The sequence below is a fragment of the Corvus hawaiiensis genome, chromosome 3 (assembly GCF_020740725.1).
Source record: "Corvus hawaiiensis isolate bCorHaw1 chromosome 3, bCorHaw1.pri.cur, whole genome shotgun sequence".
Lineage (NCBI taxonomy): Eukaryota > Metazoa > Chordata > Aves > Passeriformes > Corvidae > Corvus > Corvus hawaiiensis.
The window spans coordinates 6,313,740-6,340,846 of record NC_063215.1 but is presented as its reverse complement, the minus strand read 5'-3'; the positions used below and the strand labels follow the sequence as shown (position 1 = coordinate 6,340,846).

General features: G+C 49.7%; 1 protein-coding gene across 3 annotated transcripts in view; it reads left to right on the top strand.

Annotated features, from left to right (window-relative positions):
• Window positions 1-1,796: 1,796 nt before the first annotated feature.
• The window catches only part of TNFRSF21 (TNF receptor superfamily member 21), a 35,833-nt gene continuing 10,522 nt past the window's right edge, over window positions 1,797-27,107 (top strand). For 2 of the 3 annotated variants that reach the window (XM_048297697.1, XM_048297695.1), the window contains exons 1-4: window positions 1,797-1,905; window positions 7,662-8,316; window positions 9,999-10,496; window positions 25,122-25,387. In XM_048297697.1, the coding sequence (XP_048153654.1) occupies window positions 1,852-1,905; window positions 7,662-8,316; window positions 9,999-10,496; window positions 25,122-25,387 (1,473 nt within the window). In that variant the 5' untranslated portion in view covers window positions 1,797-1,851. Of the gene's footprint in view, window positions 1,906-2,476; window positions 2,964-7,661; window positions 8,317-9,998; window positions 10,497-25,121; window positions 25,388-27,107 lie in introns of those variants that run through there. The other variant, XM_048297696.1, reaches the window with a different exon arrangement.

Below are 27,107 nucleotides of genomic sequence, written 5' to 3'. Positions count from 1 at the left end.
TGCACAGCAGCACAGCCAGCTGTGGAGGAACATCTTCTCCCTGCACATGTGACACACATGGTCTTATCCCCTCCTGGGAACAGCAGTTCTGCCACTGCCACCCCAGCTCTGGGAGGGAAGCTCTCCAGACTCATTCCCAGGCTCCCAAGGGTCATTACTCCTCTCCAGCTCCCTTCCAGCATTAGAGATGGAGAAAGTGTGGGGAAAAAAACTCCACTTTGTCTGGGAGAGGAGACTTCTAGCTGGACTCAAAACTCCCTGGAATCAGAATGAGGCTTCTTGTGAGCTTCAAAAGGGCTTGGATGAAATCCACACTTCTTTAGAGCAAGAACACCATGTTTCCCCCTGCCCCTCCCTTTTTCTAGATGGGATTTTATGAGTTCTGTGCTGTTTCCTTTGTTGTGGCACTGAAACCCTCTCTTGGTTCATCTGCTTTCAGGATGTCTCCAGAAGGTGACTGTTGGTTAGCAGGATGTCTGCAGGCTCTGGAAATCAGGTGTTTGGGCGTTTTCCTCAACAGACAACCAGGAGTTTAGAGAGCCACAAATACCCTTGATTTGCTGCACTCATAAACCTTGAAGGCCCTGATCAGCCATACCTGGGGTTGCCCTGGTCTCCTGCTCAGATTTTGGAACAACCCTGAAGTCTCACCTCAGTTCTCATCTCCTGTAAGGACCTTGGATGCATTTGCATCCTTTCCAGTCCTGACTCTGGGCCCATCCGCTGTTCCCCCTGACTCCCTGGCCAAACCTGGACCTGTTTCTGTCACTTCCCACAGCTATTGATGGACACTGTGAGCATCACCCTGCTCTGCCCACCCTGCTCAGATGCTGCAGGATGGGTGTGAGGGCACTGTTCGTGCTGTGGCCACCCTCAGCATCCAGCTAATCCTCTCCCACGGAGGGATGTGTCTGCTCCCTGACGGCATTCCTCCACTGCAGGAAATGTCCTACATGTTCATAGAGTCATAGAATGGTTTGGGTTGGAAGGAACATTTAAAGGCTGTCTAGTTCCAATCCCCATTCCACAGCAGGGATGCCACCCACTAGACCAGCCTGCTCCAAGCCCTGTCCAAGCTGGCCTTGGACACTTCCAGGGAAGGGACTACCACAGCTTCTCTGGGCAACCTGTGCCAACGCCTCACCCCCCTTTTCGTAAAAAAATTCTTCCCTATATGTCTGACATTGGAGAACACGAAAAATAAAACAAACAAAAATCCCCCCGAAGATTTCACGGTGCCGAACACCCACGCCCGCTGCGATTTCTCCGCGCCCGCTACCCTGGGACGCCTGAGCTCCACACAACCGAAACCACGAGGGCAACAGGAGCTGCCGCTGCCGCACGGACGGGGCGGGCGATGTGGGAGACGCTCAGGGCAAGGCCCCTGCTGTCCCCTCTGTCCCTTCTGTCCCCTTCTGTCCCCTCTGTCCCTTCTGTCCCTTCTGTCCCCTTCTGTCCCCTCTGTCCCCTCTGTCCCTTCCCTCCCCTTCCCTCCCCGCGCTGTGCCCGCGGTGCCGCGGGGGGGCGCCCTGCCGCGCGGGCGGGTGACGCCACCGCCGGCCCCGCCCCGGCCCCGCGCGCCGCCCCCACGTGCGCGCCGCCCCCGCGGCAGAGCGCGCGCGGCGGCCCCTCAGCAGGGCAGGGCAGGGCAGGGCAGGGCAGGGCAGGGCAGGGCAGGTGGGAGCGCGGCAGGGCCCCCGCCCCGCCCGGCCCGGCCCCGGCCCCGGCTCGGCCCCGGGCCCGGCCCGGCCCCCGCCATGGGCGCCCGGCCGCCGCCGGCCCCGCGCCCCGCCGCCTGAGGCAGCGCGGCCGCACGGGCAGCGCCTCGCCCGCAGCCCCGGCCCCGCCACCATGGGGGCCTCCGCGGCGAGCCGGAGCTCCGCCGGGTTCGCCGGCATCCTCGCGGTGAGTTGCGTGCGTGTGTGTGTGTGCGCGGAGCGAGGGGATCGGTCCGTGCCCGCGCCGCCCGCGCAGCATCCGCGTGTCCGCGGCGTGGGTGGGGATGTGCTGCAGTGCGGGGCTGCCCGCCCGCGCCTCCTGCCCGGCCTGGGGCAGCGTGGCAGGAGGGGCGGGTGCTCGGCTGTCCTGCTGGCCCCGCTCCGCGCGCCGGGGGCTGTGCGGGGCGCCGCTGCGCCCTCCCCGGGGGTGCTGCCCGCCCCAGCCTCGCAGCCCCGGGTCCTGGTAGGTGACGCCGGCTGGGTGCGATATTCCCTGCGATGTCCATGCTCCCCATGCCTATGTTAGCGCAGGCGGCGGCGGCATCCCCCAGCCAGGGATGTGCCGCACAGCCAGAGCTGAGCGGGTCCTTGTTCTGCTCTCTGCGCTGCTCCTGAAGCTCGGCACTGGACAGGGATCCATCCATCCGTCCATCCATCCATCCATCCATCCATCCATCCATCCATCCATCCCCCTCCGCAGCTGCTTTTCTTGCCTCCCTTTGGACAGGCAGTAAACCTCCCCGCTGCGAATGGCAGGCGGCTGCCCTGACTTATCACGGAAATGTTTTCCGGGAGCTTTATCTCCCCATTTACTTTCCCGGGTAGGGCACTTCCCAATCAGCGCTTTAGGGCTACATCCCGTCTGTTTGGGGAGAGACAGTAATTCGGTGTGTCAGGTAGACGCCGCAGCTGCTGCGGCTGGGTTGTGTAACCGAGGAGAGCACTTGCTGTTAAACTCAAGGTGGATCTGAGCAAGCTGGCGCTGGCTCGACAGGAATCCGAGTAAACAACAAATAATCTAAAGCTGGAAGGGCATTAGCCGGGAAACAGCCTCGTTGTTCTGAAGGCGAAGGGGAACTTGGCGCAGTGGCGGAGCAGACGGGGTCCGTGCTCAGTGCTGGCTGTGCACTCCCGAATGCTGGATTCCCGCTGGGAGAAGCGAGCCCGCAGAAGCCAGTGCTGCTGCTGGAAGATGAGATGCTGATGGGGAGCTTGAGATACGCAGCTCCAGCCGGGATCCTGGAGGTCAGTTGGGAATGGTGGGTGTAGAGGAAAGAGGTGGGAAAAAGTAGTGATATAGAGGTGTGGGGAGATACAGCAGCAATTTTGGGGCATGAAGAGAGACTCTGAGCAAATACATAAGTGTGTTACTTGTGCATGTGTGTTCTCGCACCTGTATGTGTGTGATCATACAAGGAAGCAAGGCAAAATTCCCGTTTGCTTGTGAGGTGGCAAGGATCCTCCCGGGGTTTTCATCTGATACCTTCAACATTTTGGGAATCTCCCTTTGGTCACACAAGAAGTTAATGTCTTCCCAGCCTGGGGGAAGTTTGTGCGAGGGAGTATGTTCAAATTGATAGCTGGTGGGTCTTTCACTAGTGCAGCAAACCCAAATCTGCCTGGCTGCTGGGTTTTGGAGCAGTAGCAGCTTGGCAGCCGTTGTGTGGGGCTGGTATTGGCTGTGATTTCATTTGCTTGGTGGATTTTTTGGGACCCCACTGACTGCTGCAAGGTGGTTTCCACTATCTCCCCCATTGTCCTTGCCTGGGACCAGCGCAACATCACCATACTTCAATTTGGGGCTTTTGGAAATCTGGGGGATTCCATCTGTTCGGAACAAAACTGTGGCTGGGGGGATGCTTCCGAGCTCTGGTCTGCGCTGGCTGCAGGGTTGGCTGCTGGGTTTTCCGTCATGGGGACCAGATGTTGTGCTGCTGCTGTTCTGGCTTGTTCGTCTCCCTGTGTTTCACTCTTGAGATGGAGTAAAGGAACTGCTGAGCAGTGAGTCCTGAGCTCTCGAGATTTCACAAACCTCGAAGCAGCTGAAATAGCTGGTCATGTTGCAAGAAGCAGAAACTTGCCTTGCTCTTCAGTACTTTCCTCACAGGCAACTTTTTTCGGACTAAGTAATTTGATCCTTTTTACAGTGATCGGGGCAGGACGTTTGCTCCTCCTGTCCGCCAAGTTACCGTAAAACTTCCAGACCAGTTTATTTGTCTTTCTGGTGTTTTTATATATTTCTTTTACTTTAATGTTGCAAGCACTTTCCCATTATTGTCGGCAAAGGATACAGCTGACCTCCGGGAAGGGCGGCAGGCAGTGCAGCTCATCCCCAACCTGTGCCAAGGCATTGCCACAGAGCCAGCTGCCATTTCTACCAAATTCTGCTGGTTTTGCTTGGAAACCATTCCCAGAGTATCAGTTTATCACTGTGGGTCCCTGCTCACTTGCAGGTCTCTGCTCCTGCTCTTCTCTACCAGGATCAAGTGCCCTGTGTTTAGCTGCTGTTTGTGTTTGGGGGGTTTTTTTTATTTCATTTTTTTTAAATTTTTACTTTAGTTTTAGGTTTATTGCTGTGTCCCCACAGGGCTGGCAGCAGGGCAGCCCTGTACACAACCTGAGATTATGACAATCTCGGTGTCGCAGCATTTTAGGGCACAAATTCCAGGACAGAAAGTTGATTCACCAACTTTCTGCTGGTGTTTTGACTCACTGTGCAGGTTTGGGTCCCTGAATGAGATGCAGTATTCATAGAATCATAGAATGGCTTTGGGTTGGAGGGGACCTTAAGGATCATCTAGTTCCAACACCCCTGCCATGGGCAGGAATGCCAGCCACAGGTTTCTCAGGTGTTTGCAGCTGCATCCTCTGTGCACATGCCAAGGTAGTTTGTGGCCCCCTAAGAGCTGTTTCCTGTGCAGATTGCCTGTCAGGTCTCCCTGCAGCACAGTTATTGAAAAAGGGTGATGGGAGTACAGCACAGAGACTGACTGAGATGGGGTCATCGGGCTGGGTGGTGCTGAGGTGGGTCGTGCCCACACCAGCTGTGGGGTGCTGCTGCCTCAAAGGTTTGTGTGCAGCTGAATGTGAAGGTCCCCTTGTTTGAATATTTCCTGGTGTGGGGAGGTCAGAATGATGGTGTCCCCCAGCCTGATCTGATTTCCCCACACCATAAAGCCTTCATGTGCTGAAACAGGTGAAGGTGGCTGGGAGGTGCCTTTGCCCGTGTGGTGCAGGGTCCTGGTGCTAAGTTGGGATGCTCTTTGGGCTTGCAGCCACACTGTCCTGCTTAACCCTTGTGGAAAGGGACCCCTGTCCCATTAAAAACCCTTCTTTGTTTCTGCATTGGGCATGGAGAGCATCATTGAAACTGCTGAAACCAAATCTGTTATTTAGTGTTGTCTTGAACCAGTTGTGGTTTTTCCTGTGTTTTTTTGCTACCTTGTACACTTCCTTTGGTACCAGAGTAATGAAATGAAGTGCAGTGGCTCAGCAGAGCTCGCTTCATTACTTGATTGCTTTTTCTCCTGGAACTGGGAGTGTCAGCCAGAAAGGTCCAGGTCTGCGTGCTGCTGGGGAGCCCTGAGGGTGAGGGACCAAGCTGACAGACACCCGTTTTTGCTGAAGATGTCCTTCTGCTTCTGGACTTCTCTTTCAGAGATCTGAGTGCTGCACAACCTGAGTAGTTGGATTATTTTAGGGACCAGAAATGCCAGTCTGAATAAATAGCAGATGCTCAATGCTGCTTAGCCATCCCCCACTGGAACTCGCTGTTCTCCCTAAGCTTGGAAGTGCATGTGCAGCTTAAGATCTTGAGATGTTCAAAAATACCAGCACTGCTTTTCTTGAGATAGGGTTTTAAAAAAAAACTCAAAAAAGCCAACTCAAACCTAGTGCTATTACAGACTTTAGTTACCCAGGCAAGGGATGGGAAGATGCTGGAAGATGGGAAGAACAGGGAGAACAGGAGGGAACCTGTAGCACATGCTTATAGTGAGGCTGTCCATGGGTTTCCTGAGGTCTGGCTTGATGCAGAGGGAGAAATTAGGATCTGAGACAGCAGCACACGGCTCACTCTCAGTGAGGCAAGAGAGCCACTGCCTGTCCTGCCTCTCCATCACCCTGTCCTGCTCAGCGCTGGCACGGGAGGAGGGTGAGTAACAGAGGTGACCCCTCCTGGCACCTTAAGTGGCCAGTTTGCTAATACAGGGATGCGTCAGGGAGATTACAGGGGAGGGTGGCAGGTTTGCTTAGAGCCAGCTAAGCACTTTGTTAAATCATGTCTTAGGGGAGGGGAAAAGTAAAATGCATCCTGTAAGCCCTTGCTGCCTGCCAGGGCAGCCCCGCTTTTTAATTTGATGTGCCGTAATTAGTCTGGCCGCTGCAGGATCCTCGTCAGCTCCTGCGGGCTTGCCCACTTCTGCCTGCTCTGTAATTGCTGCTTCAGGGGGAGAAAACTAACTAACTAAAAAAAAATTTAAAAAGTGAAGTGTTTTGTACAAATCCCAAGCCGTAAATTATTTAGCAGGTGAAACAAAAATTTGCTATGTGTTTCCAGGAAGCAAGAGACTGCACCAAAAATGACGCGGTGCAGCTTGTGGCTCTGCTGCAATGTGCCTTCTGCAGAGTCATGTCGTTGGGAGCCCTTTTTATTTTTTTTTTTTTCCTTCTGAATATTTTCTTGCTGGCTGATAGCCCAGAATAGGTAGCAGAGCAAGAGGCGAGGGATTGTATAACACAGCCAAGTGATTTATGTGCTTGGCTCTGTAGCTGAGTAGTGTTAGGGTCTCTGGTCTTTTCACCTTCAGTGTAGAAAATGTTTGAAAATTCTGGGTAATGCTGACTTGTTCCCTCTCTCCCTCTGAACTTAGCCTGTGGCTGTTTGGAAATGTGTTTCCTATTGCTTTGCATGCTGTCTGAGGTTGTGTCAATCTTTCTTTTGATATGTCTTTTGTTCTTGGTGACTTATCTTCACTGCCATAACTGACATTAAATCCATGGACCAGAGATCCTCTGGAGGAAGCAGAGATACTTCTTGGTAGATGGAGCTTCTCTTGGTGATGGAGCAGCATTGTTGCAAAGGAATTAAGGAAATAAAGCTTTGAGATTGGAAGTCAGTAGAGATAGATGGATTTATAGCAAAGCCCAGTTTCCAGTTCAGTGTCTAAAAACTGGTGTCCTTTTACCTGTGTCTGATGCAATGAGGAGCTGAGTTACAGCAGAGTTCTTTGAAGAGTGTGAAAATAGCACCGGGTTTTCTCTCCTGTTGCTAATGCAGCTGGTTTAGAGTAGGTTCAGATGTGGTTGGAGGCTCAAAGCAGAACATCCCTTGCGGTCTCGCCAAACCCAACACTTGCACCGAGCCATAAAAAATCATGGAAAGGCAGAGGAGCTGAGAAATAGTCCAGAAACAGCCGCTACCCTGGATTTCATCCTTGTTTGTGTTACTCAGAAAGGTAACTATTTGAACAAGTGCAGATGAACAAATAGAGAAGGAAAGTTTTACAGGTCAAAGCTGCCATCTGCATGTTTTTTTTGTCTTGTCGGTGAGTGCCTGCCTCGTGCTGGAGCCTCTCAGCCTTGAAATGCAAAGCTGGTCTGAATTCTCCTGGGGTGGCCAGGTAGCACGTACTGCTGAAACACAATTAGCAGTATTTACCACCCTGACAGGGTTGCAGTGTAAATGATGCTTAGTTTCACTGAGAAGCGTGGTGTCAAATTTAAGCAATTATAATCATAGCTGGGGAGGTGTCTGGAGAGCCTGCTGCCACCTGCACCGGTTCCATTCCACTCCAGCCTTGCTGAGGTCCCTCCCATGGGCATAGTAACTTGTCCATGGTCCCACAGCACTGGCACATCCCTTGTGATCCTACAAGGGGTCGTTGGCAGAGAGGGCTCTGTTTGCATGCTGTTGTTGGCTGATACCTCCTGTTTGTTTTCCAGCTGCTCATGCTCCTTGGCACCGCTGATGGTCAGTCGAAGCTGACCTCTGAGCAGAATGCCATCAGCCTCTCCCCTGGCAAGTACCGCCACCTCGACCGTGCCACCAACGAAGAGCTGACCTGTGACAAATGTCCTGCAGGAACCTACGTGTCTAAGCATTGTACGAAGAGTACCCTAAGAGAGTGTAGCCCCTGTCCAGATGGGACCTTTACCAAGCATGAGAATGGCATAGAGCGGTGCCACCCTTGTAGGAAACCCTGTGAACTGCCAATGATTGAGAAAACTCATTGTACTGCCTTGACTGACCGCGAGTGCACTTGCCTGTCTGGTACGTTTCAGATGAACGATACCTGCGTCCCTTACACGGTGTGCCCGGTCGGCTGGGGCGTCCGCAAGAAAGGAACCGAGACTGAAGATGTCAGGTGCAAGCCGTGCCCTCGTGGTACCTTTTCTGATGTGCCTTCTAGTGTGATGAAGTGCAAACCCTACACTGACTGCTTTGGGAAAAACATGGTGGTCATCAAGCCGGGGACGAAGGAGAGTGACAACATCTGTGGTTCTCCAGCGTCCCTTCCGAACACGGCTTTGACTTCATCAAGCACCGAAGCGGGTGAGCAGCCCTATGAAGTTCCACCAACTGCTGATCTTCCCAAAGGTAATGTCCACCACTGAAACACAGGTGTGGTTTTGATGGAGGGATTGTGTTCCTTCCTTGGTCAGGGTTGGTGTTAAGCTGTTAAAAACAACCTGGTCTAAAGGTGGTACTACTGCTTCATGGCATCGGGTTGCCCTCACTTGTGTTAAACCACATTTAGTAACATTTTCACTAAGACTGAAGTCCTGATTGGACTTCTGGCTGTGGTGCTGTTTGGGCTGAAAGGACATGACTTTCCTCAGCCTCTTTTCCCACCTCTGTGATGTGCTGGCACAAGTCTTTGTGCAGTTGTGGTGAACCTGGGTTGGGATGCAGCAGGAAAACCCCTGCTATGGTCTCCCTGCAGCAGGGAGATTCCTCCTCTGATGGATTCACTGCTTTTGTGCCTGTGCTTTCCTTGCTGCATTTCACTCTGTACTGTGTCACAGTATTGGTTGAATGGGAACCATTGCTGTAACAGCCCTGCAGGAGCCTGGGCTGTCCTGTAACTTTTTTCCTTCAATCTCTTAAAACTACTATATGGAATTTCCCCTTCTCTTGCTTAATTGGAAGTGGCTCATCATCACAGCCTTTATGGTGATGCCTTAGCTGTGTCTGGTTTCAGGGGTGCTGTAGGACTCCACTTGAGGTGGTATTCTGCACTCCCTGGAAAGCAGCTTCCCTGCAGTGTCTCAGATGAGGCGTTTTAATTTAAAAATGCAACTTTTGATGACCTCAACAGCTGAGTTGGTAAATACAATAGCAGGGAAGTGTTGACAGTCATACGCTTCCAGTGCTTCACCTCTGTTAAGTCTCAAAGCTTGCCCTAGTGTTGGTATCACTGGGAGTGTACAGGAGGGTGTTTCCTGAACTTTGCAATCAACTGTCGACAGTTACGTAGAAGTTTTCACTGTTTGTGTCCTGGTTATGGTGTTTAGGGTAACCAAGCTGGGGGCAAAACCAGGTTCGGACAAATACACCCACTCTGTCTCAGCTGTGATGAGACACAATCTTCAAAAGATGACTTTTTAAAATAATCCATAGTTTTTGTCACAACAGCCCTTCTTCCACTTCTCGGCAGGCTTTGGCTCGTATTTCATGTCTGGCTGGGACCTGCGAGGTGCTGGTTGATAAGGAAACTCAATAAAGATGGAAGATAGCTCTTGGGAGGAAGTTTGGTTGCTTCAGAGACCTATTTTATAGTTGATTCACCTGCAGTAGCTTGCAGGGCTGATAAAAAAATGTTTGTGTTTCCTTAACAAACCCAGTGGAGAGATACTAAGCCTACAAATTGCCAGTATTTTTGTACTTTTAGTCCAAACATGAAATTCCACAAATGAGTTAAAACCAGTGTTCATAAACCTAAGAAAGTAAAAACAACTTGCTCAAAGTTGTTGGTTTTCTGATAAATGCTGAATGTGGGACAAACACAGACTGACAACATGCCTTAAATAACTCATTTTTTGTAATAAGCTGCCTCTGGCCTTAACCAGCAAGGGTCAGTTTTACCTTGAAGCTCCCTCTGTAACTGTACCCATCTGTTCCCAGAGGCAAACCTCAACTTCACCTCTACTCTTTCTCACTGCCTGGCGTTGGGTTTCTGTCTGCTGGCCAAGCCGATGCTCAGGCAGGTCTTAGCCCGTGATGTGATGCCATATCGCATCTCCGGGGCCGTGACACTCAACTCTCCTCTCCTCCCGCAGGTCTGAACTCTTCAGTTCCCGATTTTGTCCCCTCTCCAGCGCCGCGCGCGTCCAGCAGCATGGTGGAGCGGGCACGGTACTACAACGAGACCTCAGCCAACGAGACGGACGGCATCGGCGGGACCCTCATGGGCTCCGGCACCACCAGTCAGGCCCAGAGCTACCGGCACAAGCAGACCAGCCAGGCGCTGGAGAAGCAGCCATCCCTGGAGATGATGGGGGGCGAGAAGCCCAGCGTCCCATACAGGCCCCCCCGGCGAGGCTCTCAGAACGTCCACCAGCACTTCGACATCAATGAGCACTTGCCGTGGATGATCGTCCTCTTCCTGCTGCTGGTCCTGGTGGTGATCGTGGTCTGCAGCGTCAGAAAGAGCTCACGGACTCTGAAGAAGGGACCCCGGCAAGATCCCAGTGCCATTGTGGAAAAAGCTATTATGAAAAAGTCCACCACCCCCACACAGAACAGGGAGAAGTGGATCTATTACTGCAACGGGCACGGTGAGCAGTAGAGACTGTGGTATCCTCTCCACTCCAGCCCAGGGCTGTGCAGGGGCTGCCCCCACAGCCAGTGACTAGTGGCTTTCCTCATTTGGTGGGTCTTGTAGTGAGGACAAAGCCCATTTATGGTTTCTCAGATGTTTCTTCATCCTTGGCTTCTCCTTCCAGTTCCCGTGGTGTGTCCCTGCTCCTGAAGGAAGGGTTAATGGAGGGAGTGTCACCTGCTCGCTCCAGCTTCTCTTCTTCTCACCCAGCTTCTCCAGCTTCTACCCTTCTTCCATTGGTGACTGATTTTGAATGAAGGCACCTTTTGTTTTTCCCTCTTCCCTTTCCACTTTTCTTCTGTTTCACATGGTCCTTATTTTCCCAGTGATTCAGGCATGGATCTGGTTGTCTTTCATGTTGTCCTTTATCCCCTCACCCCTGTCTGTTTCTGGAAGGCTGAGTCATCCCCCACCTCTTGGCACCGCCTCAATTTCAGTTCTTAGCCCTAAATCCCAACTGCTGGCTTGTGTCCCAAGCCCTTTGCTCGCACTGGAGCCAGAAAGGTTATCCTTAAAGGCTGAGTCGTGGATGTGTACAGCTCCACGAGTGTCGTCAGGTCTGCCTGGACTCTCTTTTTGGTAGTGTATCCTATTGATTTAGTGGATGATTTGCTGTCAGCTTTCTGATGAGACTTTAAAGATGACATACTGTGATCTTCAAGCTGAAATTTGTAAAAATCAGTGATAAACTAATGGTGTCGTGACTGTGAGCACCAAGCAGCCATGATCTCCCTAGTGGGATGCGCAGTTCTTCCTGTGCAAAGCCCCCATGGCAATTTTGGCCCTCGCGTATCCTGTGTAGAGTGATGAGTCCTTACTTGGGGTTGACCTTGCTCAACCTTAAACATCCGTTCACAGTTAACCTTTAGAAAAGCACATTTAACAAGGGGGGGCAAACAAAGAATGGATTGAACAAAGATTGAAAGGTTTAAGAGAGATCAGTCCTTGATGAAAGTCATCCTTGAGTGCTCAAGTACAAAGAAAGAAGGTTTTGAATAGGGCGTCTTCTGTACTGTACTCTCTTCACCTTCCTGCTGATTAATAGACCTACACTTTGTTTGCCCTCATTAATTCATTTATACAACCAGTAAGGTCTTGTTGGAAGTGGTTTTCTGCCTTCTCTTATATTTGTGTTGCTTATCAATTTCCTTTTAACTCTTTTGTGTTCTTGGGCTGCAGTTTCTTAAACTTTTTCCCATAACCCCTGCACTCCATTGTCCCTAAAATCTGTGGCACCCAAAGCATGGTCTGCGAGACCGTGGTGAGTGATCTGCAGTGGAGTTGCAGAACCTTATTAGACATCCTTGTTTGTGAGCACTACCAGGAATACGTGGGTTTGGCCATGATTCATAGGTCAAAAACGAGTGGTAGTAACCCTTTCCCCCAAGACTTTAATTAGCAGTTGGTTAATTTCTGATGATTTTCTGTTTCTTGAAACACCCGAGAGTAGGGCAGTTTGTACCAGACAGGGAATGCTTGAGTGCAGGGACCAGACCATGCTGCTTTCAGCAAGTGCAGCTCTGGATTCTATCCTGGCATTTCAGACCATGCTGAAGTGCCCGTGCTGCCTTCTGGAAGCCACATTAGAGCTGCCTTTGTGGGCACTGCTGTGTGTTGGGTCACTAAGAATGATTCAGGTTAAAGAAACCACGTAGGTAAGAGAAGGTTCACGTGGAGAGCAATGACCTGTTTTAACCCCTTTAGATAAAAACCTCACCTCCCAGATCTTGTCATCCTTTGGGGGACAGCATCATTCATGTGTCATCCTGTGCTTCCCAGGGTGAGTTGTTCCAGCCTTGTCTGTCACATTAACAGCTGCATCAATTTCGCAAGATCCTTAATAAGTTTTCCCTTTGTCTCAGGAAATAAGCTGGATGTAACAGCAAAACCACACTTAGGTGATAAACCATCTTGGTGTGATTGAACCTCTCTGACCTGGAGGTGAATGGCTCTGTTACTCCCAGTCATTCCTGCAACAGTCACGCAGGTTCCCTCTTGTCACGGGTGGCTTCGTGACTTCCTCCTGCCACTGAATGTCCTCAGATGAACTTTGTGCAATCAAGGCAGGCAAACAGGCACAAACCAATTAATGCTTTGTCTTGCTTTTAGTGCAAACCAAATCGTGTTGCGTTAGCTGGAAGAGCCTTGCTCATTAGCTCTTACTTGGTGATGCTACTCTGCCGTGTCAGAATGCAAATTATTCTCTTCTGCGGTGGTGCATAAATCCCTCTCTGCCTTTCCTGTTGAAACATCTGGCTCTTAAGGCTGTTTACTTGAAAGGAGAGGTGTAGTGCCATAAAGGAATTGACCTTTTATTTAATAACTGGCTGTACAACTGAGACATTTTGTAGAGGTGCTGCATCATGGCTTAGCTTTCTACTGCTTCAGCAGTGTTTGTTCCCAAATGGTGCTTCATCCTGAAGCAGCATTTCAGACAGGGGTGAGTTTAGCCAGGAACAAACTTCAGGCTGTTGCAGAGGGGAAATCCTTCCCCTCCTGTGCTGCTGTGTAGGTCCCTCCATGGTAGGCAACCAGAGCAAAGCCTCCTGAGATGTGAGGACCACAGCTGCTCCCCAGGTTCAGGTGCTAGCCTGGTTTTTGGTTGTACTAGGAGTGTAGAGAACAATCAATTAGTGTGTGAACTATCTTTGTGGCTGGGGGTGCAGCCCCTGGGCTGGCTGCTGGCAGTGCACCCACATCTGTATGACCTCCCTCCAGAGGCTGGCTGCCACACCAGCAAGGCACTGGGGTGTGTTTATTGCCTGTTTATGTAGTTCTTGCAAACAGTCTACCCCTAGTTGTTCCTAGTTTACCATCTCCTCCCTCCTAATCCTTTCAGTCAACAGCTTTAACCTTTGAAAGGAAAGTTCGGGTCTGACGTAGGCACTGGAGCCTCTCCTCAGAGGAGCTGTGCTTGGGCTCCTGCCCTCACACTGGCAACCCCCCTGAACCTCCCGAGGCACCAGGTGGGCATCCAAGGCTTTGGCTCTTTGGGGTATTTTATTACTGATTGCTCCAAGGCCATGGGTGCTGGGTGAAGCGTGGTCAGGGTGGCACTAGCACTGCTCAGTGCTGGAGTAAAGACATGGCACTGTGGTTGGGCTCCTTACCAAAAGAGGAGGGGTTTAGGGTGGAAGCAGGGGCTCAAATTCTTACCAAGTTCCTGAAGGGACTTGATTCCTGAATTGTTTAAATAATTGAGATAGGTGTGTGATCCTGATGAGCAGTTGTTGTCAGGAGGAGGTTCACTTGTCCTCATCTCCCCATGAGCTGGTATCTGTGCCCTATCCTCTCTCTGGTCATAATACATATCTTAAATAACTGCCCAAACATAAAAATAGAAGTAGCTTGGGAGGCTGGTGTTAAAACTAGACCCATGTCCTTAGCATGGATGTGTTCCAGCCAAGGCAGCAAATGCCTGTGCTTCTCACTGGATTACATGGTTCAGAGGTCTGGGAAGAGCTTGCAATGACTAATGGCCTGAATTAGCAGCCAGCCTACCTCCACATCTGTCCTCATGTCCATCCTCAGAACGGGGGCTGTCCAGAGAGATTGAGAAGGTAGAACAGTGTGCCTGTGTGGTTGGAGAAGCTGGACCTCTTGCTGCCTCAGCTGGCTCTTACTTTGCAGCCCTGCAGATAGGAATCCAACAGTTGTCAGTTTGTCAAAGTTTTTCTGAGAAATTATCCATGTGGTGCCTGAGTGACGTAGGGGCAGGGCTGATAGGGCTCCGTGGTTTAACCTTGTATGACTTCTTTCTTTTAGAAGATCAAGGATGGCCTACACACTGGGCTCATGCCTTTATTTTAGCAAATACCCATTTCCTTTCTTCAGACATTTCCAGAGGTGAGGAAATGAGCTTGCAGAAACCTTTCAGTAAAAGCTGAGAATTGGAGCCTGTCTCTCAAATGCCTTGGAAATGCCAGATTTGCCATCAGTCTATGCCAAACATGAAGATGGGCTTGAATTCTTTCTGCAGAAATTGCTGATACTGTTGCCTTTGGCTTTCATCCATTTAGTAGCAGAGGATGAAAGACAAAGACTGCAAAATGTTAGGGTAAAACCTGTGTATAGGAAGCAGCTGTCTGAGATGTTACGCCGGGAGGCAAGAAAAGAGTTTGGTGGTTTTTGTTTTTTGGAGTCGAAAGACTGAAGAACAGATCTTGGCAGCACTGGCCTGGCATGAGATGCCACTTCCCTTTTATTTTTCTTCAAGTCTTGTAATTGCACATTATTGCAGTGGGTGGTAAGAGCAAAGCCAGGAAGCCTCTGGTTAAATAGTCAGAGAAATTAACTGTTCTGCAAAAGCCGTTTGCAGCTGGGGTGGAGCCGAGGCTTGACTGCATGTAGAAGAGCATGTGCTAAAAATGGGAGAAAATCAAAGTGGGGAATAGAGACGTGATGCTGGAGAGATGGGCAGTGTTGGGATTTGGGGGTCTTGGTTGGTCAGTTGTCAGCACATTGGAAGCCGGGATCTTCTTGGTGGGCAATTTGTAGGGAGTAGTCCTTGGCTTTCATCCTGGTTGCTGACGGACCAGGGCTAGGCTTGAGCTTGGTCTGCTCCCAAGGAAGTCAGTGAGGGTGTTGAAAGGGGACCACATCTTGTACCTCAGAGAGCTGCAGCTCCAAAGCATCCCCATGTGGATATAACCCGTGGGGGTGTGGGAACGGCTGGGCCATTGCAGGCTGGTCCTCAAATGGAATCAGGTACTCATTTATGGTTAGTTGGAAGATGCTTATTGGAGTAAAACTACATGATTCTTTTCAAGAGACAGCACATTAATGTTATGTGTGGGCTTTTAAGTCAATCTTTTCTAGAGATCCGTCACCTAATGAAGGGAAGCAAGTGCATGGAAACAATCCAGCTGAGGGTGTTATTCCTCAGGCCTATTTAACTGCTACTCTGAATAAGGAAACTGCTGCAGGCTTGGCACTTGCAGGTCTATGGGGTGACTCTGGATGCTGTTTTAGGACCCTTCCTTAGTGCTTGTGTGGGTAAATGAGATGAAAGCCTCTTACTGTAATGGTTTTGTTTGGTAGACGTAGTTTTCCCTGTGATCAGCTCCTGAACAGGTCCCTGCTGGTGTCAGGAGCATCATGCTGGGAGGCCCAGTGAGGATGGGGGAGCTGCTGTGGAAACACACCCCTGGGAACTCCTCTGCACCTCTGCAGAGCATGAGGAGGAGCGATGGGGTTAAAAGCTGTGGTTAAAAAGCTCAAACTGTGGTGGCCTCGAGGTTTTGTGCCCAGGTGGGGCAGAGATGCCCAGAGCATCTCAGGAGGGCAGGTGTGCCCATTGCTGCTGACATAATTTGGTAATTGCAGCTATGCCTGGAGAGGAGCAGCCCTGGGCTTGTGTGCAAACCCTAATATGGCTCTGGCAGGCAGAGCATGAGATGAGGGATTGATTTCTGTCCTGCTGCCAAAACAGAGAGGCAGAAGGTGTTGTGTTTGTTTTTGTTTTCCAAAGCAGTCTCTCCTCTGGCATCTGCAGCTTGATGATGTGGAGATCACTGCTGGTCCTCTGATGACAGCCTGTCCACCTCCACAGGGTGAGACCTGGGCAGAAGGGGAGGTGGTTAAATTGGAAGAGGCAGGAATGTACCGGGTACCACAAGGAGTATGGATGCTCCCTCACTGGAGCTTGTTCTGCTGCATTTCGTGCTGTGTTTGCTCCTACACGGGCACAGTGCTCTGCTTCGGGTGGGATGGAGCAACTCTTCATCTGCAGTACAAACCTCTGGCATGGGAATGTTGGGGTGGCATCTGACAAGTTCAGAACACCGTCTTCCTCAAAACACCCAATGTAAAACATTGTTCAGGTTTGCCCAAAAATCATCTTGTCCTTTTGGGAAGCTATGTGATTTCCAGAGGGCATGTGCAAGAGCTGACCAGGGCTTCATGATGAAAGGGAGCCTTGGAAAGTGCAAACGTGGGAAACTGCTGTTCTGCTTAGAGAAGAAGAAACCTAATCATGTGCAGGTTTTATCATCTCCTGTTCCTCAGCCTTATTGTGTTAGCACTAAAGACTGGTGCTAGATCACTTTTAATGTGTGTTGCTACACGAGCCATCTATCTGCAGCATGCACAGGGCTGTGGGGAGCTGCCCTGGGAAGCTGGAACATTTGCTCCCAAATCTGCTTCAGAAAAGGAGAGAAAACCCAAATTATCCCATGGTCACAATTCCTGGGTGGCCCCTGTATTAATTTAATGAGGGATTGGGATTTGTGCCTGCCCATTAAGGTGTAGGGCTGAGCATGAGAGGCAGGGCAGCTCTGCAGGAGAGGAGGATTGTCCTTGCAGAAAACTGCTCTGAGCCCAGGGTGTTTTTGCCAAAAACCCGACACCAGTTCCAGTGCTGGGGGGGACTGTGATTTCACACATCAGTGAGGCTCTCACACATCACTCCTCGAATAACGAGGTTGATTTTTTTGTTGTTTTTTCCTTGCTCTCCAAGACTGGGAGAAAAAAAAATGCAGGAGGTGAATTTAATCCTCGGGTTGGCATCTGTGGGTGTCTGGATATTTATATGGCTCTGGCTGTGGCAGTGTGTGTGCTCAGGGTTACCAGCTGTCCCAGAGGGTTATAATGAAGATTAACTCTGCAAAAGCCATTTAAAATTTAATAATTGCATAAAATACTTATGCTGGCCATTCTCATGCAAACGAAAGCAAGAGCAAGTCCACTCTGTGGGTCCCTGATGTAACATCCTGTGGTGGTGGGCAGAAACTCAGATGGGTCCCAGGAGGGTTGGACCAAGGTGCTGTTACAGAGGTGACTTCCACATAATGTATTGGGAAAGGAGGTCTTGTGCTGATTCTCAAGTTCCCAGGTTGGAAACATGTTCATAACTGCATGTGGCTGATCACAGACCTCTCTCCACTGCCTGGTTTGGTTATTTTCCAGACAGCTTGTAGGAAATGATTGTTAGAAGTCCCCTTCTGCCTTGCACGATTTTAGGTTTTGCCTTTAAAAAAAAAACAAAAACAAACTCCAAACATACCATTTTGTGGTTTGTTGCCCAAACAGCTCTTGCTAAGGATATGAATCACTGGCTCCTGAGAAGGTCTGATAGCAGCCCTCTACTCCATGGTTGGGAAAACTACCCTATCACTAAAAAGTCTTTGTGAGTGTGTCCTTTCTTTCTGTCTGACAAAGGTTCTTGTTAGTCATGGAAAGGTTTGGGCTGGAAGGGACCTCCAGAGATCAGGTGGTTCCTACCCCCCTGCTGTGGGCAGGGATGCCAACCCCTAGACCATGTTGTTCAGACCCCATCCGACCTGGCCTTGAACCTGCCCAGGGATGGGGCAGCCACAGCTTCTCTGGGCAACCTGTGCCAGGGCCTCACCACCCTCACAGGGAAGAATTTCTTCTGAATCTCCGATCTAACCCTTCCCTCTTTCAGTTTTAGGCCATTCCTTCTTTCCTCCTTGTCCTGTCACTACACACCCATGTTCAAGGTCCCTCTCCAGCTACTGGCAGGCTGCAGTAAGGTCACCCTGGAGCCTTTTCTTCTCTAGACTGAACAAATGCTCTTCTTAGGAAAGGTGCTTCTCTGACAATTCTCTGACAATTTTTGTGGCCTTCTCTGGACCTGATTTAAAGGTCCACATCCTTTTTATGTTAGGGACCCCAGAGCTGGACGCAGCACACCAGCACCTCCAAGTCCTTGGCAGAGCTGCTCTCAGCCCCTTCATCCTCCAGCCTGTGCCAATAACTGGTGATTGTCCTGACCCAGGTGCAGGACCTGGCACATCTTCAAACTTCCTCATTTAGGACCTGAAGTGTATTTTGAGTGGCAGGGGGAGGAACTGAGTTTCCAATAACCTTCCCTTTTTGGCAGCGGTTGGTGGAATTTTTGCTTTTTGGAAAGGTGTGTTGTGCACTTGGGATTTCTGAGTCCTGGTTTGGCTGAGCTGTGGTATCTTGTCAGCTGGAGAGTGGATGTGCCGCATCCTGGCTTGCTTGTACAGGCTCTCAGTGTGTGCTCAGACATAAAAATAGGCTGCTGTGGCTGTGTTTCACATGAGTCAGGAGGATATTTGGAGAAGGGAGGTGGGCTGAGCTCAGGAGCAGAGCTGGCTTTGCAGTGATTTGGAGCTTTTATCTGGGTGCAGGGGAGGGTTGGGCTGCATCACTGTGGCTTTTCTGTCTGACTTATGTGTGCCCTTGGGCTGTGCTCTGTCTGTGGTGCTTCATCCAGCCTGCCTGTCACAGTCAGGATTTGTCACAGCATGTGGTGCACAGATTAATACTGCCCATCTCTGGAATACCTCTGTCGGCTTGTAGGTGGCGGAAGCTCCAGGTGCTCCGGCTCAGATTGATACTGAGGTGGTGGAGGTCAGTTCCCCCAGCTGTCATGAGTGAACTGGTGGGACCTGCCCCTGGTGATGAAGAGCTGGAGCATGGAGTCTCCTGAAATCCAGCCTTTCATGAAGCTGTCTCTGGAACCCTGGGCTGATGAGCTGCTCTCTCCATGAGACTGTGTGTGCCATAGGTCCTGGGAGATCTCCTGAGCTTTCCTTCCCAGCTGTATAAGGCACCTATAAGACCTGAACTGATGTTGTGTTAATCCTTTTTTATGCCCTTTGTCCCTTCAGTACTAATGGGGTGAAAGGACACGTGGCTTGGGGGTTCTCTGAGCATGAGGTTTCCCCTTAAAGGTGGCATTTTCTTAAGGAGCACTCTTGTGAAAAACACCAAATGTTGTTTGACTTGAGCTCTGAGAACAAAAACAATGACATCTCATTTGTGAGAGGGTGGGGAGAGGAAGGAGCCTCAGCACCTCTGTGGCTGTGGTTTGAGCATCTGCTGCTAGGTGCTGGGGTGTCACCTTGGTGGGGCAGCTCTTCCTCTGCTCTCAAGTTTGCTTGAAGATGTGAAAAAATAATGGCAGAGAAGAGAAATGGTGCCTTGCAGGTGCTGTATGTGAGCGTGCCAGCACTGCTGGTCACAGTCCCACACCGCACTGGCTCCTTGCCCTGCTTGAGGCCAAATGATGCTGAAGAACTGGGTCTGTGTCCAACCTGCAAATAGCACGGCTTGGGAGACCAGTGAGGCTTGTCCAGAACAAGGCATTAAAGCTCAGCCAAGTCCCAAGTGCGTGTTTGATGACCACCTTGGTGACGTAGAAGGACTGATTGCTCTGTCTACATCAAACTATACTGCAGTGAGGCGGGGCACATCTGAAGGAGCAGGAAATGAGTGAGAAAAATCTTGAACCAGATTCAAAACAAGCAAGTGGAAGTCACTGAATAAACTGAAATCGTGTTTATGGGGAACATGAGACAGGTGAGCAGTGTCCAGAGAAGGGCAATGGAGCAGGTATGAAGGGGCTGGAGCTCAAGTCTGAGGAGGAGTGGCTGAGGGAGATAGGGGAGTTTAGCCTGGAGAAAAGGAGGCTCAGGGGGGATCTTATCCTTCTCTACAGCTGCCTGACAGAAGGTTGTAGAGAACTGGGGCCCTGCCTCTCCAGAAAAGTCCTCCCTTCAGCTCAGCATCTTTGTAGATGAGCTGGACTTTTCTTTGCTTGTGCCACTCTGGATGCATTTGTCCATTTCCAGACTTGTCTCCTTTTGTCCCAGTTTGGCCTGGCTGTAGGTGGGCCTGGTTGTGCTTGTGTTCCCATGTGTGTACATACTCCCTTGGGCTTCTCACTGGCCTGTGCACAACATCTTGGCCTTGTCCTGGCTTGAAGGAGTGCTCATCACCACCTTAAAATAATAGGGGGCTACATGGTGTAGCCCAGCACAGCATTTAGAGACTTGCAGTGTTAAGATAATGGCAACTGAAATGCCACCTGCTCAGGTACCTGAGACACGTATGGATGTCCTGGATCCTTCAGATCTGTCCTTGCCTCTTCTGGGCTGACCATGGAAAACACAGCTCAGCCAGATGCAGCTGTGGGCATTCCTCTTCAATTCCACTGTCTGAGGCATGAGCAGAGCTGGGTGATCAGTGGTGATGGTTCCTGACATCATGATGGAGGGGGGTGGTGGTGGTGTCTCCCACTTTAGCAGCAGGATGGTGACAGCTCTCCCAGGCTGTTCCTGTGGCCTGTGGTAAAAAGAAGGACGATTCAGACTGTGGCAAGCTCAGAGCAGCTTTAGCATAGCACCATTGTGACTGTGACCAGCCTCACATGGGAAGCATGAAACGGGTGGGTTAAAGCACCATCTCTGCTGAGTTTGGCCATTTTACTTGGGATTGCTGCGGTCTGGGTGTCTTTGAGCACCATCTCCAGCCCTGGTGTGCAGTTGAGCGTGGTGGGAGCAGGTCCACATGGTTCAGGGAGAGGGAGAAGATCCAGGGCCTATGGTGGAGCTGTGATTTTTGCTCCACGCGCTGTGGTAGGCACCTTCCCATCCCAACAGGACGCTCCAGCAGTCTTAGTGCTCAGCAAAGCAACTTGTAGGACTTCTGGAAACATGGAAGTAGTAGGATGGTAAGCTTATTACAAGCATTACCATTTTATTTTAGTGTGAGCAGTAATACTTGGTGGCATGCAGCCGCAGCTTGTCATGTAATGGGTTTAATCTTATTTTTTAAGAACAGAGGGAGCAGTGTTTTTCTTACTGACTGGAGCCAAATCTGCACTCTCGACTGCGTCTCTTCATATCTCTCTGGGGTTTTGTTTGCACAATATTGTAGTGGATGTAGTGAACATATGGGCCTTAAATTCATTTAATAGTTGCAAGAAAATGAGTTTAAGGTTCTTATAGTATTAAGGTAGACATTTCCAAATTCATTTTTAATGGAACATTTGTTCTCCAAAGATTATTACGCGCCATTAAGTCCTCTGCTGCCTGGTGTGTTCTCGTGCCCTGGGATGTTATTGCCAAGGGATATAAACATGTTTATGGGCCCAATTTATTGAATGGTGAGATTAAGTATACTAAACTTGAAAATGTCAGTAGGAGCATGAGCGCTTTGTCATAAATCCTGAGCGAGAACATTTGGACATAAATGTCGTGCTGCCACATAAAACCGGTGCAAATCAAGCTGCGAGCAGCTGCAAACTTCTCTCACCAGTATAGCAGTTGTAAACACTGGGATTTGTCAGCATTAAATACGTACATGGGACCAGGTAGTATATGGGTTTTTCCTTTTCTGGGCTGACTAGATGTGCCACACAGGGGTCATAAACCAGCAGATTATGTTTTAATCCTTCTGTGTGTTTGGTGTGCGTGGGAGTGGGTGTGGGCAAGGCTCCGACCCAGCCATAACTCATTGTCTCACTGCAGGGCAGCACTGGCAGGGGGACCTGGTGCTGCTCATTTGATGTGTGTGTGTGTACATAAAAAATAGGCAGCATTCTCTCTCTCTCTGTGGGTGTATATATCAACCTAGCAAAAAATAATTGCTGAATATGAGAGTAAAGAAGCTCTGCAAGATTTATACAGTGAGATAATGACTTAAATACTCTCTATTTATACCTATATATATATATATCTCTGTAACTTGCATAAGTTGTTATCTATATATATATCTATATATGGATATATACAGTACCAGACATGCTCATCCCTCTCTGCATTGCTGTCATTACCTTGGTGCACAAGCCTTGCAGAGCTTTTTCTGCCCTTGTATTCACAGATTTTTACTTTTTTTTAATCTCCTGGACTGAGTGATAAAATCAAACAGTGCTGCATAAATCTGGCATTTTGCTGCTTTTATGCTAAAAGCACTTGGATTTGCTGCTTTAAAGGACCTGACTTGAAACCCGAGTTGTCTTTTGGGCTTCTTAACAACCCAGGAATGTGATATCAGAAGGCACAAGGGCCTGGCTACCAGCGTGGTCTGGGCTGCCTGTCCTGGACAGCCAACCTGGATGCAAACTCATGGATGGAGAGGAATTTGGGATTTGCCTGGAAGCACACAGCTCAGTCCCTTGAGCTGAGGGCCACTGGGTTTTCATCTGAGTAATGGGAAGCATTAACAAAACCAGGCTTAATTCCTGCTACACTGTCATAGTGCGATGGGTACCAGCATCTAATGATCTGAGTCACATTAATAACTCCCGAATAAACCCCAGTAGCAGGTTCACAGCCTTTTCTCCATAGTTAGAACCAAGCCCTGTGGTTGGCTTGGGTTTTTTTGGGTGGGCTGCATCCCCCATGCTGGGCAGGTGAGCCAAGGTTTTATGGTAGGAGAAGTCCTGGCTCTCACAACTCCATGTGAGATGGTACAAGCACGTGTCTGTAAACAGCTGGGGAGGGAGGTGTGGTGGTTGTGGTGGGAGGAGGGTGGGGAAGTACCAAATGTGGTTTGCACTTTGGTGTTCCTGATTTAGAGCAGGTTTAGCACTGTCTGTGGATGCTCCAAGAACTGTGGGCTCATGGCTGTGTTATCTAGTTTGGAAGTGAAAACTAAAGCGTATATATAGCAGATTTGATAAGCTTTCCTTAAGTGAGAAGAGGTTTGGTCAAAAATATCTTAGTGAAGCTTTATATGTTTTTATATACTTCTTTTTATATAAGCATATATACATATATATGTAAAATACCTATGTTATATATAGAGATATACAGAAGTATGAATAATATATACACAGATATACACAAACACATATAAAAATATATCAGGCTGAATAGATACTTTATACGTGTGTGTATATTGTATTGGGTTTGTATGGTCAGGTTTTGGTAGCAGGGGGCTACAGGGGTGGCTTCTCTGAGAAGCTTCCAGAAGCTTCCCCCATGTCCAAGAGAGCCAATGCTAGCCAGCTCCAGGATGGGCCCGCCACTGTCCAAGGCTGAGCCCATCAGGGAGGGTGGGAGTGCCTCTGGGACAAAAGATTTAAAAAGAGGAGCAAAAAAACCTGTTCACTTCAGCCAGTAGAGAGAGGAGTGAGAACATGTGAGAGCAGCAGCTCTGCAGACACCAGGGTCAGTGAAAAAGGAGGGGGAGAGAGGAAGCCACGTGGGAGCAGGTTTGCTGGCAGGACCTGTGGATGGGAGCCGTGCTGGAGCAAGGGAAGAGTGTGAGGATTCCTCCCTCTGAGGAGAAGGGAGCAGCAGAGACAATGTGTGATGGACTGACCACAAATCCCATTTTCCGTCCCCCTGCACTGCTGAGGGGAGGAGGGAAAGAATTCAGGAGTGAAGTTAAACCTGGGAAAAAAGGAGAGGTGGGTGGAAAGGGATTTAGTTTTTACTTCTCCTTACCCTATTCTGCTTTGATTAGCAAAAAGTTAAACTGATTTCCCCAAGCTGAGTCTGGTTTGCTAATGAAAGTCACTGGTGAGGGATCTCTCCCTACCTGTTTCTCAACCCATGAGTCTTTTGTTATATTTTGTTATATTTTCTGTCCCCTTCCTAGCTGACGAGGGCAGGTATAGAACAGCTTTGGTGGGCACCTGGTGTCTAGACCATACACATATATGTACACATATCTTTATAAAATATTTATGTAATACGTAGTGAGATATAAAGATGTGTACCATATATCCGTGTGTATATACACATGCACATATATAAAAAAGGATATCTATATCAGTCTGTATAATTTTTATAGGTTTTTTTTGTATGTATACATTTTGCTGTATCAGAGCTGTGAACTGAAGGTGCAGTTGGAAGGGTTGAGCTAAACTGCATTAGAAATTGTTAACTTTTAGGCCAGCTGGAAAGACCCTGACTATGATATTCTTCTGTAAGCAGCTATTTTTGCTGTTGTGCCTGCAGAGGGAAAGAGAAGTGCTCCCTGGAGCCACAGGGGAAACCCAAGGTGTGGTTATCTCTCTGGAAAAAGTGAGTTTCTCTTTGCGGCTCACCGATGCTGACCCTTCATGTTGCTGTTTGAAGCAGGGTGTTGCTCAGCTTGATAAAACGGGGTTAATTAGTTATTTTGGAGGAGATACAGCCTTATTTGAATCTTTAACTCCTGACCTGTAGGAGGCTCAAGGATAAGTGTGCTGTGTGCATTGCTCCCTGACCTACACAGAGAAAACCCTCACTGTCTTGAGCCAGGATGTCTCAAATGCTTTTCTGGGGGAAACTGCCTTTTTGCTCTCTGGTTTCCTACCAGATCTTCCATTCACCCAGTGCTCACCTGGTGCAGTGTCTCCCACCCCATGACTGAGTCATCCCACCAGTCTGCACTGGAAATGGCTCTGATTGCAATCCTAGCTGCTTGTTATGGAAATACTCATCTTTATAGAGGTGCTTTGGTGACTCACCTCCTAATCCAGCTCTTTTTCAAGGCAGTGGCTTCGATGCAGGCATGTGGGTGAGCGTGTTCTCTTCTGCCCTGTTCCTGCAGCTGTGTGGTAGATGAGTACCCAGGGTCTTCCTGTGCTGAAGAGTGCAGGAAATTTTACAGTTAAATTATTGATTTTAGAGTGTGTTGGATTAACTGATGGGGTCTGTCACCCTTTACATGCATAGCAGCTGTTGACCATGTTATGAGTGCTGCTTCTCTGCAACCTGGACTCATCAAGGTCTTAAAATAATCATAACAACAACAAAATCTCAAAGACCTACCCAAAAAAAGCAAAGTGTGGCCATTTGGGGATGAGAGAAGCTTTGCTAGAGCTGATGTCTGCAGACCTCCCTGCCTCACCTGTGGTTTCTCTGCCCCACAGGCATCGACATCCTCAAGCTGGTGGCAGCCCAGGTGGGGAGCCAGTGGAAGGACATTTACCAGTTCCTGTGCAACGCCAGCGAGCGGGAGGTGGCGGCTTTCTCCAACGGCTACGCGGCCGACCACGAGCGCGCCTACGCCGCCCTGCAGCACTGGACCATCCGCGGGCCCGAGGCCAGCCTGGCCCAGCTCATCAGCGCGCTCCGCCAGCACCGCCGCAACGACGTGGTGGAGAAGATCCGCGGCCTCATGGAGGACACCACGCCGGTAACGCCGGGCTGGGCTTTGGTGCAGGTCACACCCTGCGAGATGTGGTGGGATGGGATGCAGTTGTGGCCTCGAGTGCAGCTCATGGCCAAGTAGCTCCCTCTCTTCAGGGGTTTATGTTGAAGTTGTGCATTGCTTTTGAGCAAGGCTTTGCCAAGGTTTGCCTCAAATCTCAGTCAATGTTCTGATGAGCTCTAGAGTCCTATGTGCTTTGCACATACTGTTGAAGATCACCAGGAGGATCTGTACCTGAGTGCTTTGTGCCAGGGACATGGACGAAAATGCATCCCTCTTTAAACTTGCTCTCAAATGCTGTGGATTTGTGAGAAGGGCCAAGTATCCTTGAGCACTAAGTATTGCTTCCTCCAAGATGGTGACTGGTGGCATGGGGGAGGCCATGCATGCAGTCTTGCAAAGTTGTTCTTCTTTGGCACTTCTGGCCTTAAAACAAACTGTCCCATATTTCGGGAGAATAAATAAATTGCTGCAGAAAGTTCTGCAGTAGGTTCTTGGCCAGGTGTAAGACATAGGGAGGTGCTTCAGTGACCTTTGCAGATTGTTTTGGCCACTGCTGCCTTACTTGTTTCAGTTTTTGGCTCTGATAACTCGGTGGACTCCTAGAAGTGTTTGAAAGGTGATGAGTGGGGCTTTTTCTGAACATAGAAGCCAATGGGACAAGATACAGATGGAGGTGGGAGTGGCTGAGGCACAGCTCTTCCCCCTAAACTGGTTGGTGAAACATTTCCCATTGTCTTAGCAGTGACCCAGACCCAAAGAGGAGTAGGTGGGTGCTTGCAGACCTCTCTGGGCTCTTGGTGGGGACCTGGCAAGGTGGACCTTCACTTAGAGGAGAGCTTATGAAGCAGAGCGTTTGTCAGGGCAGGGGATTCCCAAATCCTGCTTTGACCATCACAAACTTTCCCCTATACATGGGACTGTGATCCCTTCACTGTGTTGCGTATCTTAAATTATTTTGTTTGATCCCTTCACTGTGTCACATAAATCATTTTGTTTAGTGTATGAAACACCTTGTTCCCTTGTGACTATTGTGTGAAATCAGAAGTTGGGATGTGTTGGCAGGAGCCCTGGGCTTGTGTTTCCAAGACCCTGAGTCAGTTGTGTGCCGAGCTTCCTGCCCACATCTTGGATAGGCTGGCTTTGCCAGCTGCCTGATCTCTCCTGCTCAGTTGCTGGTTTTTACCTTTCACCTCCCAGTAGCTAAGCAGCATGTGGCCTTCTCATTGATGGAAAAAATATAATTAAAAACCCAAGACAAAGCTATGTTTAGGGAGAGAAGAGAGGGAGAGAAAATTGCCATTTTGCACATGTGAATTAAAGTTCCTGGCATGTGCAGTGTCCCAGAAGGACATGTTGTCCTCTTGCTCTCCTGGAGCAGGTAGTAACCTCTGTCCTTGTAGTTACTGCTTTGACTTTGAATACTGTGACAAAGCTCTGGGCAAGGACATTTGATAAAACATAGGGCTTGTTCCTCAGCACGACGCATAATTGCATAATTAACAGACTTGGGCTGTGCAGTGCTGAATGCCCCTGGCTCTTTTGGCCAAGACCATCAGGTTGTGCTTATCAAACAGCACAGAAATGCAGGTGGTGGCTCCAGGAGCAGGGTTTATGGGGTGACCTGTCAGAGTGGAGGACTCCCAATGATGCAGTAACCACAAGCTGTGCCCATAACTCTGAGAATACAGCGAGCAGATGCTCC